Source organism: Sciurus vulgaris (genome assembly GCF_902686455.1).
Source record: "Sciurus vulgaris genome assembly, chromosome: 4".
Taxonomy (NCBI): domain Eukaryota; kingdom Metazoa; phylum Chordata; class Mammalia; order Rodentia; family Sciuridae; genus Sciurus; species Sciurus vulgaris.
Window position 1 is genome coordinate 59,372,260 of NC_136464.1, and position 18,725 is coordinate 59,390,984.

At 34.0% G+C, this 18,725-nt stretch overlaps 1 protein-coding gene across 3 annotated transcripts in view; it reads left to right on the top strand.

Moving 5' to 3' along the window:
- CTNNA3 (catenin alpha 3) overlaps window positions 1-18,725 on the top strand; it is a 1,874,587-nt gene that overhangs the window by 221,935 nt on the left and 1,633,927 nt on the right. For all 3 annotated transcript variants that reach the window (XM_079135772.1, XM_079135773.1, XM_079135774.1), the window contains exon 5: window positions 5,215-5,334. In XM_079135772.1, the coding sequence (XP_078991898.1) occupies window positions 5,215-5,334 (120 nt within the window). The remainder of the gene's footprint in view (window positions 1-5,214; window positions 5,335-18,725) is intronic.

The following is an 18,725-nucleotide window of genomic DNA, read 5'->3' on the forward strand; positions in this document are numbered from 1 at the left end:
TCTTTCCTATTCCCATCCTCTTGCCCTTCCTTTCATTTCCCTTTAATCCAATGAACTTCTAAGTTCATCTCCCCCTCCCCCTGGTTTACTGTGTGTTAGTATCCACTAATCAGAGAGAATATTTGGCTTTTGGTTTTCTGAGATTGACTTATTTAATTTAGCATGACAATCTCCAGTTCCATCCATTTACTGGTGAATGCCATAATTTCATTCTTCCTTACGGTTGAGAAATATTCCATTGTGTATATATACCACATTTTCTTTATCCATTCATCTGTTGAAATGCACCTAGCTATTGTGACTGGAGCTGCTATAAATGTTGATGTGGCTACGTCACAGTAGTATGCTGATTTTAAATCCTTTGGGTATATACTGAGGAATGAGATAATTGAGTCAAATGGTGGTTACTATCCAAGTTTTCTGAAGGAATCTCCATACCGCTTTCCAGAGTGGTTGCACCAATTTGTGGTTCTACCAGCAATATATGAGTGAATCTTTCCCTGCACATCCTCATTTATTATTAATTGTATTCTTGATAATTAACATTCTGACTGAAGGGAGATGGAATCTCAGTGTAGTTTTAATTTGCATTTCTCTAATTGCTAGAGGTCTTGAACACTTTTTGTGTGTGTATTTTTTGACCATTCATATTTTTTCTTCTGTGAAGTACCTGTTTGTTTCCTTAACCCATTTATTGATTGGGTTATTCATTTATTTACTTTTTTTTTGGTGTTAAATTTTTTTGAGTTCTATATATATCCTAGAGATTAATGCTCTATCAGAGGTGCAGGTGGCAAAGATTTTTTTCCCATTCTGTAGGCTCTCTATTCATGTTCTCCATTATTTCCTTTACTGTGAAGAAGCTTTTTAGTTTGATACAATCCCATATATTGATTCTTGATTTTACTTCTTGTGCCTTAGGGATCTTGTTGAGGAAGTTGGTTCGTAAGCCATCATGATAGAGATTTGGGCCTACATTTTCTTCTAGTAGGTGCAGGGTCTCTGGTCTAATGCCTAGCTCCTTACTCCACTTTGTGTTGAGTTTTATGCAGGGTAAAAGATACAGGTCTAATTTCATTTTGCTACAAATGGATTTCTACTTTTCCTACAAATGGATTTCCAGGTTTCCTGGCACCATTTGTTGAAGAGGCTAGCCTTTGTCTAGTATAAGATAATTGTATTTATGTGGGTTTGTCACTCTGTCTTCTAGTCTGTTCCATTGGTCTTCATGTCTATTTTTGTGCCACTACCATGCATTTTTTGTTATTATAGCTTTGCAGTATATGTACGTTTTGTTTCTTCTTGAGTTATGAACTAAGCATGGAAGGATGGGCTTTCGAAAGGGTCCTACTTTTTTATTGTGCTGCTTACTGAGTCGAAGGTTGGGGTTTAGGACTTCCAAACTTCCCTTATTGGGAGACTGGTATGGGTGGACTGGGCTGTAGGTAGGGTGGTGAAGCAACTGGCTGGGCCAGGTAGTATGGTGGCTTGTTGGGCTGGCCTAGCTGGCCCAGGATGGGTGGGCCAGGCAGCAAAGCTACCAGGTGGGTGGTAGTTGTTTGCTGGGTCAAGCAGGCCTGGCTGCAAAGTTGTGGGCCAGGCAGGCTGGACTGTAGCTGGGTGGTTATGTCTGGCAGGCCTAGGTGGCCTGGGCCTGGTGGATCAGTTCTGAGAGATGGGCTTTGTAGGCCAGCAGCAAATCTGTGGGATGGGCCAGGCCAACCTGCTGGTGAAGTGGTGGGCTGGCAGCAAAACCATGGGCCTAGTAGACAGACTGGTGGGCTAAGTGATGGGTCAGGGGGCTGGGGGACTGGGGCTAGAGGGCTCAGGCAGGTGCCAGACTGGTGCCAGACCTGGCAGGCACTGGGGACCCAGGGACCCAGTGGGTGCTGGATCAGGGAGGGTCCCAGGGACTGGGTTGGTGCTGAGACCTAGCTGGTCCTGGTCTGTGTGGGTCCTGGGAATCTGGTGGGTGCAAGACTAGGAGATTGCTGGGACTAGTCTGCTGGGCAAGTTGAGAACTGGATGCCCTCATACCCACTCTTCCAACTTCTTGACCCACTGTAACTGGCCTTGTTAGCCCTAGCACACCACAGAACTCACAGACTCTGGGAGCAACAAGTTCTCTCTGGCATCTCTCAGGGAACACAAGTTTCTGATTTTCCACGTGCTTGTTAGGCTCAGTTAAGTCTTTGCTAGGCTTAGATAGGTTTACGCTGACTACTTGCAAACTCATGGATCTGAGTTTTCAATTCCTGTTGGCACTGCCAAGTTGTAGTTCCAAGATGACTCTTGAATCGGCAGTCTACTAATGATTGATAAACTCAGGGCAACTTTTTTTTAGATCTGTTTAATGAGTTGAACAGTCTCTGGTTCAGTTAGGGCAGACTGCCCCTCCAGTCTCAGGATTTTTTTCTCTAAACTTCAGAGAAGCAGTATTCCCACTGCCCGATTTCTGGGCAGCAGAGCTAGGAGAATTGCTGCTTCACTCTAGTCTGCCATTGTGCCCCTCCTCGTCACATTCTTAATTGTTTCCTTTGCTGTGAAGAAACTTTTTATTTGATTCCATCCCATTTATTAACTCTTGGCATTATTTCCTGAGTTTTAGGGATCCTATTTAGAGTTGTTGCCTGGGCCTATGTGCTGGAGGGTTGACCCTATATTTTCTTTTAGGAGTTGCATAGTTTCAACAAATCTTATTTTTACCATCTATACTTCAGTTTCATCTGCAAAAGACAATGACTGCTTTTATCTTTAGTACTTTAAATGTATATGTGGGTAGTTTAGTGTGGGGTGTGTTTAGTAGGAATAAACTTAGAGTTATAGTGCAGATTTTGTATGATCTCTCCTTGTCGATTATTTGTTATTTTAATTTAAAGCAATCTACTTAAATGAATGAATCATAGTAGTTTTTGAGCTTTTTGGTATCAATAAATGAAAGCTATAAATCCTGATATTCAGTTCAAGCTAAAATCTCTCCATTATGCAAACTCCAACCTTTAGTTAAAATACTCTTGATGATGTATCATTACTGGATTTTCTCCCTTTTTTTCTTTGATCATGGGTAAATTACCTGAAAGTATTTTGTGTGTGTGTGTGTGTGTGTGTGTGTGTGTGTGTTTCTTATTTTGAACTCTTACAAGTATATTTCCTTTAAAGTTCCCATTTGGAGTTATGTAAAGTTCAAAGAGATAAATGTGAAGAAAAAATATTTAAGAAGTAGAGCTAAAATTTCTTAGAGAAAGTGCAAGGGATAAAGAATGTTTTAGAATTAAATGGATTAGTTGGTAAATGGATTAGCTTGTATTAATTAAAAGATAAAATTACTTAAATTCTTTAAAATCTTAGATATGGAATTACTTTTATTTGAACATAGAAGAGGCCAAGAAATGAGCAAAGCATAGAAAAGATCATACAACATTATAAATATTTAATATAAAATTCAATAAATTATTTTGAAAAGACCTTGCTTGTAATGTGACAAAGAGAGGGAAAATGAGCAGGTTTTGCCTATGTTGAAACTGATAGGTAGACTCTGGGTAGACTTTTTCTGACTCTGAAAAGTCTTCTTTTTTTGTGGTCCAATTCAAATTTCCTGATGTCTTCTATGTGGTCTCTGACCCTCAGTCAGGATCACTGGGTTTTTTTGAATTTTCACTGCTTGTTACTTTTATCTCCGTTTTGTACTGTCGTTACTACTTTGCCTTGTGCTAGAGTTAATGGTAGGGTAGAAAAAGCATAGACATTGTAGTAAAACCCTCGTTCAATTGAACTTTCTGAGTCCCAGTTTACTCATTTGTAAATGGAACTCTGGTCATTCTTGTAAGGAGTAATGTGGAAAGCATAAACTACCTGGGGCTAAGCAGACATTCAATAAATGTCAGTGTCCTTCCCATTTCTAGGTTTCATGTCTAGTTTCTCACATAATCTGTAAAATCCTTTAGGGCAGGAAATCCATTTTATATCCACAATGCCTTGAGCATAGTAGGTTCTAAATGATTATTTATTGATTATAATTTGCTGTCCTGCTGCAAGGCTTGGGTTAGTACTGTTATTTTCTATTTCCTTTTCCTCTGTCATCTTGGATTGAGATGAACATGTTGCTTTTGTAAAATTGAAGTTTTAATTTCATAGAATGCCATTCTAATATGGCTTATTCCATTGTTAGATATAGTAAGGGTCAATTTGTTTTCCTGGAAATTAAAATATATTCTATAAAATTTCATTAGCCTGTCTTATAGCATCATAGTCACAGTGGAATTTTGGTGTGTTTAAGATGGTAAAGTCTCTATCTGTGGAAGTCCCATGTGAAAGCATGGGAAATAAATGACATAAAAAGAAAGCAAATCCAAACATCTTTTAAATTACATTACTTGACATTTTCAATCATTAACCCTACAAAGTATGTTCTAATTTACTGAAATAAACCAGGAATTCAATTTCTTGTGAGTTCCCTTTGCTTAATTAATTATTAGTAGCAGACAGTATTCTGTGATCTATGTAATTTGTCACCTTTGTATTTATCGAGTGTCTGATTTAAAAATTAACAAGAGCATTCTGATTCAGCAGAACTGATTTCATAACTCATGTGTTATAGAGTAGAAATGAATAAATGTTTGCTGAACATGTCACATATACTTTGATCATCAAAATATTAGTTTTCCTTCTCAAAATACAGTCTCCGAAAGATCTTTTTTTTCTGAAGTTTGCTGGATGACCTATTCTCCTTAGATTTTCTATAGACGCAACTCAGGTCTCATTCTATTACAGCAAAATGATAATGATACAGGTACAAAAGGTAATGATACAGCTACCGTTTATGAATTTTTTTCCATAATTGGAATGCTAAAGCTCTTTTAATGCTTCCTCATTAAGAGTTGGAATTATACATTCATTATGATGTTTTTCTTTAAAACAACAGCAATGGATCCTAAAACATGGATTCTTTTTTTAAATGAAACATGCTATTTTTGTTGGAGTGGGGACTAAACAGGCTTCTCATTCATGCAATAACACTGGTTGTACTTAGAATGCTGTTTCTAACTCTATAATTGTACCTAATTATTTTTTCAAAAGATAATTATCTAGCATTTGTTATCTGTACATTATGGATAGGAGAAACTGAGGCTCATTATTGACTTTCTGTGTTGCTATCTGGGAAATTGAGACAAATCTTCTGTCATCTTAATGATGTGCTTTTGTTTTCATTTTCAGTTTCAAAGAACACTTGAGTGTATTAAAAATGTTTCCAACAAATCTGACCTTCAGAAAACCTACCAGAAGCTTGGGAAGGAGCTGGAAAATCTGGATTATTTAGCTTTCAAACGTCAGCAGGTAGGAGTCAATGCCCTTCTTGGTGGAGGGGCTGAACACTTTAGGCTTCCTACTATCATGCCTGTCAGAAGTGCAGGCAGGTCTGGGGAGATATACCTTCTAATTCTTAGGGTAGAAATAGCTTGTGCTGATCTGATCTGCCATATTCATACAACTTCCTACAGTGTTCAGTGTGGTCCTTATTTTTAGATGTGTACTTTAGGAATTTCCACATGTGTTTGTACCTCTTTAAAGAAAATTCCTTCTGGTTTGTGAAGGTCTAGCTACCCTTTGACTAATGATGCCTCAGTGGCATATGTTGGCTTGGCCAAGTGGCATTTATAATTGCCACAGGATACCTGAAAAGAAAAATCACTCAGAGTAGGAAAAGCTGTGGGTGTACATAAGTTAAGGAAAAGAGTCACGAATCTGCCAAAATATGAATTGACTTCTAATTTTCTTTTTTAATCTTTGAAGATAAGTTAAAATTTGCTAAATGTGGAAAATATACTTAACAAATGCATGTCTTTTTGCCTCCTTGTGTAGATCTCAAGATAAATCTAGAACAAAAATAAACTACAGGGTTTCTTTGAGATTGATATTTTATAAAACTAATCTTCACAATGATTACTTTCTGTGGGTTTTGAAGATATTGTCACAGTAGATAACCACTCTTCCCATGCTGGATCTTCTTGAGTTTCTTTACAGCCACTAGGTGTCAGGATCGTCAAGCTTTTACTTTGGTCAAATGTTTATTCTAATCAGAGCAGGCAGTGAGAAGTTTAAATTAGATTGCATGAAATTTGGGAATGTGCTCAATGATAGATGGCATCTAGAAAAATGACTAAATAACTGACTTTAATGGTCAGTCACTGAATCTTTCACGTAAGACTCTTTCCTGTTAGTGTGGCAAAGGGTGTGGCATTCTTGCCATTGCCTAATTCACAAGTGTTGGATCTTTTGGATTGGGGTTTTCAAAGCAGAACTTCTTATATTTTGTTAAACCTCATTAAGTCAACCTCATGTAGTTTAGAAATATTAGCCTGAGAGAAGAATTGTGCATTAGGTTTTTGTTCTATCACAAATATTATGTGGACATTTAACCTTCCTTTCATCATTTCCTAGGTGTTACATTTGTTTTATGGAATGCCCCAGGGTAAATGAATTATCTCTAAACATACTTCAATTTATGTGAAAAATGATACAATATTAATTCATTATATTTTTTAAAGAAATTAATGCTGGCCCAGGTATTAACACACATAGTAGAAGTAGTCACAATTACTGAGAGCTACTGCAGTAAGTTCCCAGATGCTGCTGCTTAAAATTCACACTGTGACTCACTACTCTGGCCTATGCAATTTTTAATAGTTTTGTTTCCAAGATTATATTTTACCACCAAGGGGTATTTAAGTTGGCAGGCAGTAGTTACTGTCCTCTTCTCTTATCCTTTCTCTTTAATATATTTTCAATGATTAGATTCTTACATTAGCTAATTGTGAATTTGGAAAAAGGTGGATACTTCGAATGGCATTGAGGCTGCATAGGTACACTGCATGTGCATGAGGAAAGAGGGGCATGTGTAGTGTTTATACACACACATATATAAATCATATTGCTTTTTATTAAATGACAACTATATGCCACATAGTAGGACTAAAACATTAATTAGGTCACTAAATACTTTTAACGATACAGTGGAATTAGTTTTATTAGAAACATTTTACAGATGAGAAAACTGTTGATAGAGTTAAGTAACTCTCTTAATGTCCTAGAGTTAATAAGGCATGTCAAAACTATACAATCTGACTCAAACCCGGAGTGTCATGTATCTTAGTGTTCAAAAAGTCAGAACATCAACTCTTCTTTGACTTACTGGAAATTGTCTTTTCTCTTCCATTCAATTCCTTTAAAACTTTAAAAACCTATTAAACACATAGCAGAAATTGTTTTTCTACTACTGGGAAAGATATAGGTCTCTGTAAAATTGCTAATTCAACAAGAAAGTTTCTTTGTTATAAGGCAGATTCTTTGTACCAGGAATTAGTCATGTGTTATTCTCCAGTCTGATTATATTTACCATTCTATGTTGTGGCAGAATGTAAGCTGCATAAGGACAGAGACTTGTTGGACTCATGATCTTCAGTGCTATATCCTCTCTAGGCTCACATATCTGACTCATGGCAAATAATAAATATTATTTGTGGTGGTATTCCTAGGAATGAAGAAGCAGCCAAAACTTTAGTCCTTGGATTATAGGCAATTAAAATCAAATGTGTTTTGTTTCACTTTTAAAATTCAGAAGGGTGTTAGCTCTCAGATTTCTATATGCCAAAGACTGCATTGTTTTATTTTAGGTTTTTTCCTAACATATTTAATTCGTCTACTTACTTCTTTCAAGGAACAGAAAGTAGGGGCGGTAGCTCAGTGGTAGAGTGCTTGCCTCACACATATGATGTACTGGGTTTGATCCTCAGCACCACATAAAAATAAATGAATAAATAAAGATGTTGTATCCATCTACAACAACAACAAAAAATTAAAAAAGAAAAAAAGGAAACAGAAAATGCCAGTGTTACCTTAGCTCTGAAATATAGATATATGATTTTTTTTTTTTTTTTTTTTTGCAGTGCTGGGGATTTAACCCAGAGCCTCATGCATGTGAGGCAAGTACTCTACCACTGAGCTATGTAACTCAGCACCTTTTAGAAGCATTTCTTTTCCAGCACCAGACAGACCCTTGGAGTACTTCGTTCCATTTTTTTAAACCTCCTCTTTTTTTTTTTTTTTTTTTGAAAAGTTATTGTGTTTTCTCTTCTAGGCATGAACTTAAGCTATTCCTTGGGTCAGAGCACAAGCATCTCTATAGTTTCTTACTTTCAAAAAGACTAAATTTTCAAAATAGCTTTGCTTGGAAAAGGTGATAGATGAGGTGGTAGATAGGTATCCAGAGAGGAGTTAGCCTGAAAGAGATGAATGACAAAGCAGGATTAACCTGAAAATCTGGAAGCTCTTTAAAAAGTTCTCACTACCTGAGAATACAATCTTGGAGTTTATCTGCTTGGACTGTTTGGTTTTATCCTCTGCTTGGTGTTACAAAGGAATGGAAATAGCAATCTCTAACTATTATAGAGATCCCAGACCTATGTATTAATTCAAAAAGTTATAAATCAAGAGATTTTTCTTGGGGGCTTTGGTTCTGTAGAGTAAAATAAAATAAGATATGATAATCTAGACTCTGATTTAATTCTTTCTTTCATCTTCTACCCTTAATACTTATAATAATATTATAAAACACTTTCCATTTCCAGAGGTTTCTGAAGTTCTTTAATATAAATTAAAGTTGACACATTGAGTTGAACATTACATAGACTGAAGCACATTTTACACAGTATTTGAAAATTAAAATAATATGCTTCAGGTACACACCCATATTCAAACATATCACATGTGGTTGATTCTTGTCTCCCTGATCATGGCCTGTTATTTTTGCCTTTTGATCTTTGAATCAGCTTCATATAACTTGGTATTAAGAGTACACAGTCCCTTTCTATTTGTTTATTTAACTACTGTTTTTCCTTTAAATTGAAGTCTTTCTCCCTCCTGACACCACACCCTATGACTTCTAGTTAATATGTAAACTTTTCATTTTTTTTTTTTTTGCCAGTCTTAGCTTTTATCTGTTTCATACAGTTTGATATCTGATTGATGATACCCTCACAGAATCCATGTAGTGCAAAAGTTAGAATGTGGGTTTCGTAGTTAGCTAAACCTAGTTGGACTATTTGTACTTCCTTGGGCACTCAAGTTTCTTCATTTAAAACACAAAGAAAATAACTCCTAATTTATAGGATGTTTTGGAAAAAATTTTATACCAAGTATAAAGTAAATTCTTTAAAGTGTACAAAGGGTTTAGCATGGCACCTAATGTGGTTAGTATTAGTAGCTATCATAATGTTGTTTTTTTAAAAATAGTGTATAATTTCTATAAGGATATTTCCTCTAGTTTATATAATTTTGTACTATATGTAGGGTAGAGTAATGTTCTAAACATATAGGCCTAAATGTTTTTGAATATCTATAGTCTTAGTAGCTGGTGATCTGTTACAGAAAGAACATGGTATGCCTCAAGGAGGGAGTTGTAACATTTGGTTCTAGTAAGTATCTATGGAAACATCTCTTGATGGACAGTGAAATTAAGGGCTCAATTTCTTGTACCATGGCAATCCACAGGGGAAATAGGGTCTTAGACCCAATATTCTGGCTGAAGTCCAACTTGTAATAATTACATCCTATGTATCTAGACTTCCTTTGTATTTCCAGATGGTATTGTTCAGCACAATTTGATCTTTTCTGTAGTGATGATGTGCAGGAATGAACAACTGCTTTTTTTTCTTTTACTAGGCTGGGTAGGTGTTACCCCTTTTAGGTAATTCCAAGACCAGAAGGGTCTTTAATACCTTGTACAGTAGGAATTGAATTTAAAATAAAGACAACAATGGAGTAAAGTAGAAATAAATTATATGCAACTTACTTAGTGAAAATGACTGCAGGTCAGTATCCTTAAATTGGAAAACAAAATTGTGCTTCTTTTTTTCTCATTATAGCCATCTTAGCAGGTGTGAAAGAAGAGACAAGAGAAGCTGATGATAGGGAGAAAAGGGAATCTTTTTACACTGTTGGTGGTAGTGTAAATTGGTATAGGCAATATGGAAAACAGTATGAAAAAATTAATAATAGAATTACCATATGATCTAGCAATCCCACTTCTGGGCATATATCCAAAGGAAATGAAATCAGTATCTTGAAGAGATAACTGTGCTCCCATATTAATTGCAACACTATTCACAATAGCTAAGATGTGGAAACAAATTAAGTGTTTAGATGAATAGATAAAAAATGTGATATATATACACACAATGGAATATTTCTAGTCAGCCTCAAAAAAGAAGGGAATACTTCTGTTTGTGATAATATGGATGAGTCTAGAGAATATTATACTAAGTGATATAAGGTAGACAACCGGGCACCATGGCACATGGCTGTAATCCCAGTGCCTCGGGAGGCTGAGGCAGGAGGATCACAAGTTCAAAGCCAGCTTCCGTAAAAGTGAAGTGCTATGCAACTCACTGAGACCCTGTCTCTAAATAAAATACAAAATAGGGTTGGCTCAGTGTCCAGTGCCCCTGAGTTCAATGCCCAGGACCACCCCTCCCCACAAAAAAGAAATAAGCCAGACTGAGAAAGACAAAGATTGCTGATTTCACTTATGTATAGAATCCCAAAAAAAGTCAAACTCACAGAAGCAGAGAGTAGAAGGGGTGGTACCCAGGAGTTGGGGGATAGGAAAGTGGGAAATGTTTGTTAAAGAGTACAGACTTTCAGTTATAAGATGATTAAGTTCTGGGGAATCTAATGGACAGTGTGGATGGGGATGGATATATTAATTTGATTATAGTAATTGACATATATGATAGATATTGTATAGATTTATATATCAAATCATTTTATATTCCTTGGGTATATTCAATATTTGTTAATTAAATATTTAAAATTAAAAAAAGAAATAGAAAATTCCAGATGGATAATACCTGACCACATAGAAAACAATTTTAAGCTTACCCCAGAACTCAAGAACTCTGAGAATACAAGACAACAATGTAAAATCCTGTGAAAACAGTGCTTAGTAAAATAAAATTGCACAGTACTAGGCCTGGTGTTGATGTATAGCAGCATACAGAGAAGAAGAAATTGATAAATTCCAGTAGTAATCTTCCACCAAGTATGTTTTATAGCAAGGAAGATGTCATGCATCAGGTAGGATAAGGGGATATGCAAGGATATTGCCCTGGGAGTTTCTCTTCTTCAAGGACAATGTAAGGTAGAACTAATTTCCCACTGGGATTAACATTAAAATGGAGATTGTAAATGTATTTTACTTAAGACCTTTCAAAATAAGAAACATATGCATTTGGAGTTAATTAGGTGAAATTGAAGGAGAAGTATAATTGGGAGCTGGACTAAATGAGCACTAAGGGGAGATGCTAAGCTTCTAGAACAATGACTGTATAACCGTAGATTCACATCAGTGGCCTGTGTTAGATGAAATATGTTAATTGCTCAATTGGGAGAAGATCCTTCCCTTCCTTGCTCTGTAATTAATCCAACTCTCTTGAAAGAGTTTTGATTCAATTATTCCTTTTAAGAGTAAGTGAACCAAAGACTGCTAAAGTATTCATGTGTTAGAATGGTATTATGTTTCTTATTTACTCAAGTAAAATGATTATGCTGCTTTAAAATCTGTTTCTGAATATTTCAAAGCATTTCAGACATCATTTAAAAATTCATTGCACAGGTATTAAAACTGTTGAATTATGAAGCAGTGTGCTACACCAAAGTTCAAATAAACTCAGACATGTTTTATTCTATTCACCACATATGCAATTCTATTTTTATTTGATCAGACAGAGTTGTTTGTTCCAAAGGGGGTAAAAGATGATTGCATTTATTTTTCAGTTTTGTAATATGAAGAGAGAGAAGGTTTGATACATCAGTTAAGGTTATTCTGAGTGAGTAGCAGATCCTGAATTAATATTCACATTTCCTACTTATTGCAATAGTCATCAGACCATTTTCACCACTTCATAAACTGCAGATCTTTATAGATGATTGCTTTTTCTATAGTTAAAGTCTGAAGAAAGAAAGCTTATGGATTTTTACGTAACAACCTTGCCTTTTATTTTAAAATGAATGATCAAAATGATGCATTATTAAACATTTGTTCTACTTCCAATATTTGATTTCCACTATGAATATTAACAGTCATGACAAGTAGCTGTCTTGCATTAAATTAGTAAAGTAAAAACATTATAGAGGCATATTTTAAGTCTTCAGTTTTTTTATTCTGTTCCATCTGTTGTCTCTAGAGTTCAGTTTCTTGGTGGCACTTGGGTAGAAAACTGTTGAATCAAGTATACTAGTTGGTTTTCTTGTTCCAGAAAAGAGTTATTAATTTTTACAAGGTTGTTTGCTGTATAATAGTTTGCCTTGTGGGCAGCTTATAGTGGGGGATGTTTATTGAAATAGTTAATGCTTTGTTATAGGTTGTTTTAAAATTTACAAGGTTGATAGCATTTCAGAGGTGGTAAAAAGCAGGAACATTAGCATCCATATTGTGCTCATTTGTGCATGTCTTATATAGACATAACTAAGTCCCTAATTGTTGATAAAAAATGGTATTGAGAAGAAATACTACTGTTCTCAAAGAGTTAATTCTGTTTTGTAGTGTTTCAAGGGTAGAGCCCCAGTGATCTAAGCCCCAGTCCCCATCTCTTAAAGTTTCTACCTCTCACATTGCACTTGGGAACAGGCCTCTAATACATGAACACTTGAGGGTAAAACCAAATTCAAATTATAGTACCATTCTTTATCACAAATTTTATAGCTTATTTTTCATCTTTATTGAAGGATAATTGATAAATAAAATTATTTTATTCAATGTGTATAATGTGATATTTTGATATATTTGTGTATATATGTGTATACATATATTGAAATGATTACCATTTAAGCTAATTAACATATTCATTAACCCACAGTTTTTTTTTGTAATAACAATATGTAAGATCTCTTAACAATTTTCAAGTATATATTAAATTAATTATAGTCACTATGCTATACTTTAGATTGCTAGAACTCATTCATCTTATAAATGAAAGTTTGTATCCCTGCACCACATCTCCAATTTTCCTCACCTCTCAAACCTGGGCAAGCACTGTTCTACTCTCTGTTCCATGTGTTCCATGAGTTCTGTATTTTTATATTGCACATATAAGGGAAGTCATGCATTATTTTGAAGTCTATGTCTGGCTTGTTTAACTTAGAATAATATCTTCTAGGTTCATCCATGTTATCACAAATGGCAAGATTTCATTCTTTTTAAAGGTCAAATGATATTCTATTATACATACAACATTTAATTTTTTTTATAATTTTACAACTTTGTTTGACAATCAGCAATTAGTTAAAAAATATGGAAAGCTTTGCAAATTTGCATGTCATCCTTGTGTAGGGGACATCTTATTGTTCCAATTTTAGTATGTGTACTGCTGAAGCGAGCACCAGTTGACCATAGTTTTAAAATCCATTTGTCTCTCAGTGGACACTAAACTGTTTCTATGTCTAGGCTATTGTGAATAGTGTTACAGTGAAGATGGGAGTGAAGATATCTCTTCCAAATACTGATTTCATTTCCTTTGGATATAAACCCAGAAGGGAATTGCTAGATCATATAGCAGTTTTATTTCTATTATTATTATTATTATTATTATTATTATTATTATTATTATTATTTGCAGTGCTGGGGATTGAATCCAAGACCTCATGTATGCCAGGCAAGTGCTCTACAACTGAACTATGCCCCAAACCCTTATTTTAATTTTTTTGAGAAACCCACGTACTGTTTCTCATAATGACCATATCAATTTACATTCCCACCACCACGTATAAGGAGTCCCTTTTCTGCTCACCCTTACTAACCTTTGTTATCTTTTGAACTTTTGGTAGTAGCTATTCCTACAGATGTAAGGTAATGTCTTGTGTGTTTTTAAAAATTTCCCTCATAATTGATAATGTCATGCACCTTTCATAATACCTCTTAGCCAAGTGTATGTCTTCCTTGGAAAAATGTCTATTTTGGATCTTTGCCCATTTTTAACTGGCTTATTTGGTTGTTTTGATATTGACTTGCATGAATTCCTCATATATTTTGAATATCAACCCCTTATCAGATAAGATGGTATGCAAATATTTTCTCCCATTCTGTGGGGTTGCTTTTTTTATTTAGTTGTTTTCTTTGCTGTAGAGAAACTTCTGGGTTTAGTGTAGTCTCAATTTATTTTTATTTTTATTGCCTATTATCATATCAAAAAATAATTGCCAATAACAATGTCATGGAGATTTTCCCCTAGGTTTTCATATAGAAGTTTTATGGTTTCGGATCTCATGTTTAAACTTTTAATTCATTTTCAGATGATTTTTGTATATAATATAAGAACAGAATTTTTTTTTATGTTCTTTTCTTGTTTCTTTCTCTTTATTTTTTACATATGGGTATCCAGTTTTCTCAGTCCCATTTATTGAAGAAACTATCCTTTCTTCATTGTAGATTCTTGGTACCTTTGTTGAAGATTATTTAATGATATATATATATGTAGATATAGTTCTGGGTTTTCTCTTGTGGTCCCTTGGTTCATGTTGTATGTTTTTTTTTATGCCAGTTTCATGGTATTTTGGTTACTGTAGCTTTATAATATAATTTGAAATAAGAAAGTGTAATGCTTCCAGCTTTAGTCTTGTTTAAGATTCTCAAGATTCCTTAAGCTGTTTGGAGTGTTTTGTAGTTCCTTATGAACTTTAGGATTTTTTTTCTATTTCTTTGAAAAATGACATTGACATTTTGGGAATTTTGCCATTGGAATAGGTATTTCATTAACTCTAGATTGTCTTTAGGTAGTATGGACATTTGAAAGTATTGATTCTTCTGATCCATAAACATGGATTATCTATTCATTTATTTGTGTCTTTTTCAATTTTTTTAATCAGTGATTGTTAGTTTCCAGTGTATACAGCTTTTACATCCCTAATTACATTTATTCCTAAATATTTTATGTTTTCTTAATTATTATAAATGAGATTGTTTTCTTGATTTCCTGTTTTGATTTCTGTTTGAGATAGTTCATTATTAGTTTATAGCAGTACTACTGATTTTTGCATATCAATTTTGTGTTCTGTTTTACTGAACTCATGTCTTAGTTTTAAAAGTGTTTTGGTAATATCTTCAACATTTTCCATCTATAAGAACATGTCATATCCAGAGACAATTTAATTTCTTCCTTTCTGATTTGGATGACTTATTTCTTTTCTTACCCAATTGCTCTAGCTAGAACTTCCAGAACAGTGTTGATAGAAGTGATAAGAGTGAACATCTTGTTTTATTCCTGATCTTAAGGAAAAGCTTTCAATTTTTTACTGCAGGGTAAAATGTTAACTGTGGGTTTCTGTTATATGGCCTTGAGTGTATTGAAATATATTCCTTTGTATCTAATTTTAGAAATTAGAAATTTTAATCATAAAATGATGTTGAATTTTGTTAGGTGCTTTTTCTGCATCTATTGATATGTTCATATGATTTTGTGTGTCATTCTGTTAATATGGTATATCTCATCTATTGATTTGTATATGTTAAAACATCCTTTTATCCCAGGGATGAATTCCACTTGATCATGGTAAATGATCTTTTAATGTGCTGTTGAATTCATTTTGTTAGTGTTTTGTTGAGGAGTTTTACATTTATGTTTATCAAGGATATTGTCCTGTAATTTTTTTTTTTTTTTGTGTGTGTTATTTTCTAGCTTTAGTATCAGGGTAATGCTGGCTTTGTGAAACAAGTTTGGAAGTAGTTCCTCTTTCAATTTTTTGGAAGAGTTTTGAGAAGAATTTATATTAGTTCTTCTTTAAATGTTTTTTTTTAGAATTCAACAGTGAATCCATCAGATCCTAGGCTCTTTAATGAAAGACTTTTTATTACTGATTCTATCTTCATACTTATTGGTCTCTTCAGATTTTTTGTTTTCTTCTTATCCAATCTTGGTAGATTTTATCTATCTAGGAATTTATCCATTTATTCTAGATTGTCCAATTTATTGGCATATAATTAACTGGTCATTATAGTCTTATGATTTTTTTGTATTTGCGTTGTATCAGTTCTATTGTCTCCTCTTTCATTTCTGGTTTCATTTATTTGAATCTTCATTTTTTTCCTATGTAGTTAAAGATCTGTCACTTTTATCTTTTCAATTATAGTTTATTCTGAAGTTCCTTTTTCATGTGCGGGGTTTCTAAACATATTATATTCTTGTACATCACATATTTTAGCAGTTTTGAAATTGTTTTTTGCATATTGCCTTGCCACAAGTGAAAGAGAATGGATCAAATGAGAAAACTACTGAGTCTAAGGCTTATGATGCCAAAGAGTAAGAATGTAGTACTTTAGCTCTGAAGTGTCTACTGTGACTTGGCCAAACTGATCATGGGGCCATCTGGTATTGACTCAGTAGTGTTTGTTTCAGAAAATAAAACTTAGTCACATATTTACTATATAACTAATGAAATCTCAAACATAGTTATAATAAACTTATGTATCCAGGCTATGCACCTCTATATTTACATACATAATCAGAAAACATCACAATGATTGTTACAGATGAAAATATTATTGCTACCGCTACAGCTTTCTGTGTTAACACTGGTGCTGGGAGAGTGCCTGGGGTGCTATTGGCTAAAATTCAAAGGAATTTTTGAGGCTGCTTAAATGAGGCCAGAGTTCTGACACTGGAGCACACCAGTCATACAGCCTTCTGTAGATGTTATGCTGTTTCTTGGTTAAGGCCTAATTGCCTGAGAGCTAATTTAATATGTAATGAGAAGTTCAGTTTGTTCCTTTATTTTTTTAAAGCTATGCTCAGTTTTGCTCTTAAAATACTATATTCAGGCAGTTTCTAATTGGTTAGTTAGGAGGAAGCTAATCAGCTTTTATACTGTATCTCATGCTCTAAATGGGAGAGCAGTAGAAATACTTATGCTGAAATACTTCTAGTGAGGGCAAATGTCATGAGAAGATGGAGTGGTATTGCCAGTTTGCTCTAAGTTTTGTTTAGTAATTTAAAAGGGTATCATTTATGTATAGTTTTACATTCATTTCAAACAACCAAAAAATATAAGTTCATCTAAATAATATTTTGCAGAGTCAACATTACAATTTCGATAGGATATTTTGGAATTTTATAGTATAAATGGTTTTTTTTTTCCTATGGTCAACTGATATATGTATTCATTGACCAAATAAAATATAGTTAGTTCAACATTTTTAGCATCACTTGTAGAATTTTAGCATGCCATGATATTAACCTCTAATGTACATTTCATTCTTTTTTTTTAACTGTATTTTTATGGACCTAATTTAAAAATATTTTTGACTGTAGCATGCAGTGTTAATGCATGCTAATATTCTCTATATAAATGCTTTCATATTATTATAGCATCTGGTAGTATCATAGTTCAGTATTTATCATCTACTCCATTATAAAACCTTTGTTCCAAAAGAACTGTATGAGCCTATTAGATATATACACAATTAAGTAGGTAATGATCTGTAGCTGCATCCACACAGCATCAACAGCTGACCTGTGGCTGATTTTCCAAGTGTGGTACTGCTTGTTGATAGGAAGTATAGATTATGGGATAGAACTTTTTAAATTATTTTGAGGGTTTTTATTTGTACTTTAAAGTTTAAGTTACATATTTGTTTTTAACCTATTTGCCTAATGAAGAAATTACAGCATAGTAGTCTCCTTTTATCTGCGGTTTCAATTTTCATGGTTTTAGTTACTTATGGTCAACCATTGCCTGAAAATATTAAATGGAAAACTCCATAAATGAACAATTATCAAGTCTTAAATTGTGCAACATTATGAGTAGCATGATGAAATCTCACAACATCCTGCTTTGTTCTGCCTAAGACACGATTCATTCCTTTGTTCAGGTGTGTACTCTACCAGCCTATTATTCACTTATATTTGTCTAGGTATTCAGATTGACTGTCATAGCATTGCAGTACTTGGTTATAAGTAACCCTATTTTACTTAATAATGACCCCCAAATACAAAAATAGTGATGCTAGTTTTTTGCAATTCAAATATACCAAAGAGAAGTTGTAAAGTGCTTCCTTTAAGTTAAAAGGTGAAAATTCTCTACTTTGGAGAGAAAAGAAATCACATGCTGAGGTTGCCAAGAGCTATATAGTAAGACTGAATCTGTAAAATTATGAAGAATGGAAAAGAAATTTGTGCTGGTTTACTGTTACACTTCAAACTGCAAAATTTTTGGCCACCATGCACGACAAGGGCTTAGTTAAGATGGAAAGGCATTAAATTAGAGAGTTTCATACTATCCAAGTTTCAGGCATTACTGGGTGTCTTGGAACATATCCCTCCTGGATAAAGATGTCTACTGTATTTTCTCCCTCTGAGTTATTGATATTTATCTCTGTTGTGCTAAATTCTCCATTCAAACACTGGGAGTTACAGAAGTTCTTCATACTTCTGTTTGTGCAGAATGAAATGGACCACCACATATGTTATTGATGGTACCTGTAAATTTATGTCTTCATCCTAAATTTATATTTGTAAAATTCAAGGTAATTGAGTTTTGGCCGTTTTCCCCAACTTTAATGTGAAAGTCCTTGAGAATAGTTAACAATACTTTTGACAATTTCAAGAATGCTCACATGTGAATTTAGATGAATTAAATGTGGGAAATCGTTTTGGTAAGTCTCTAAGTTTTAAAGTTCCTTT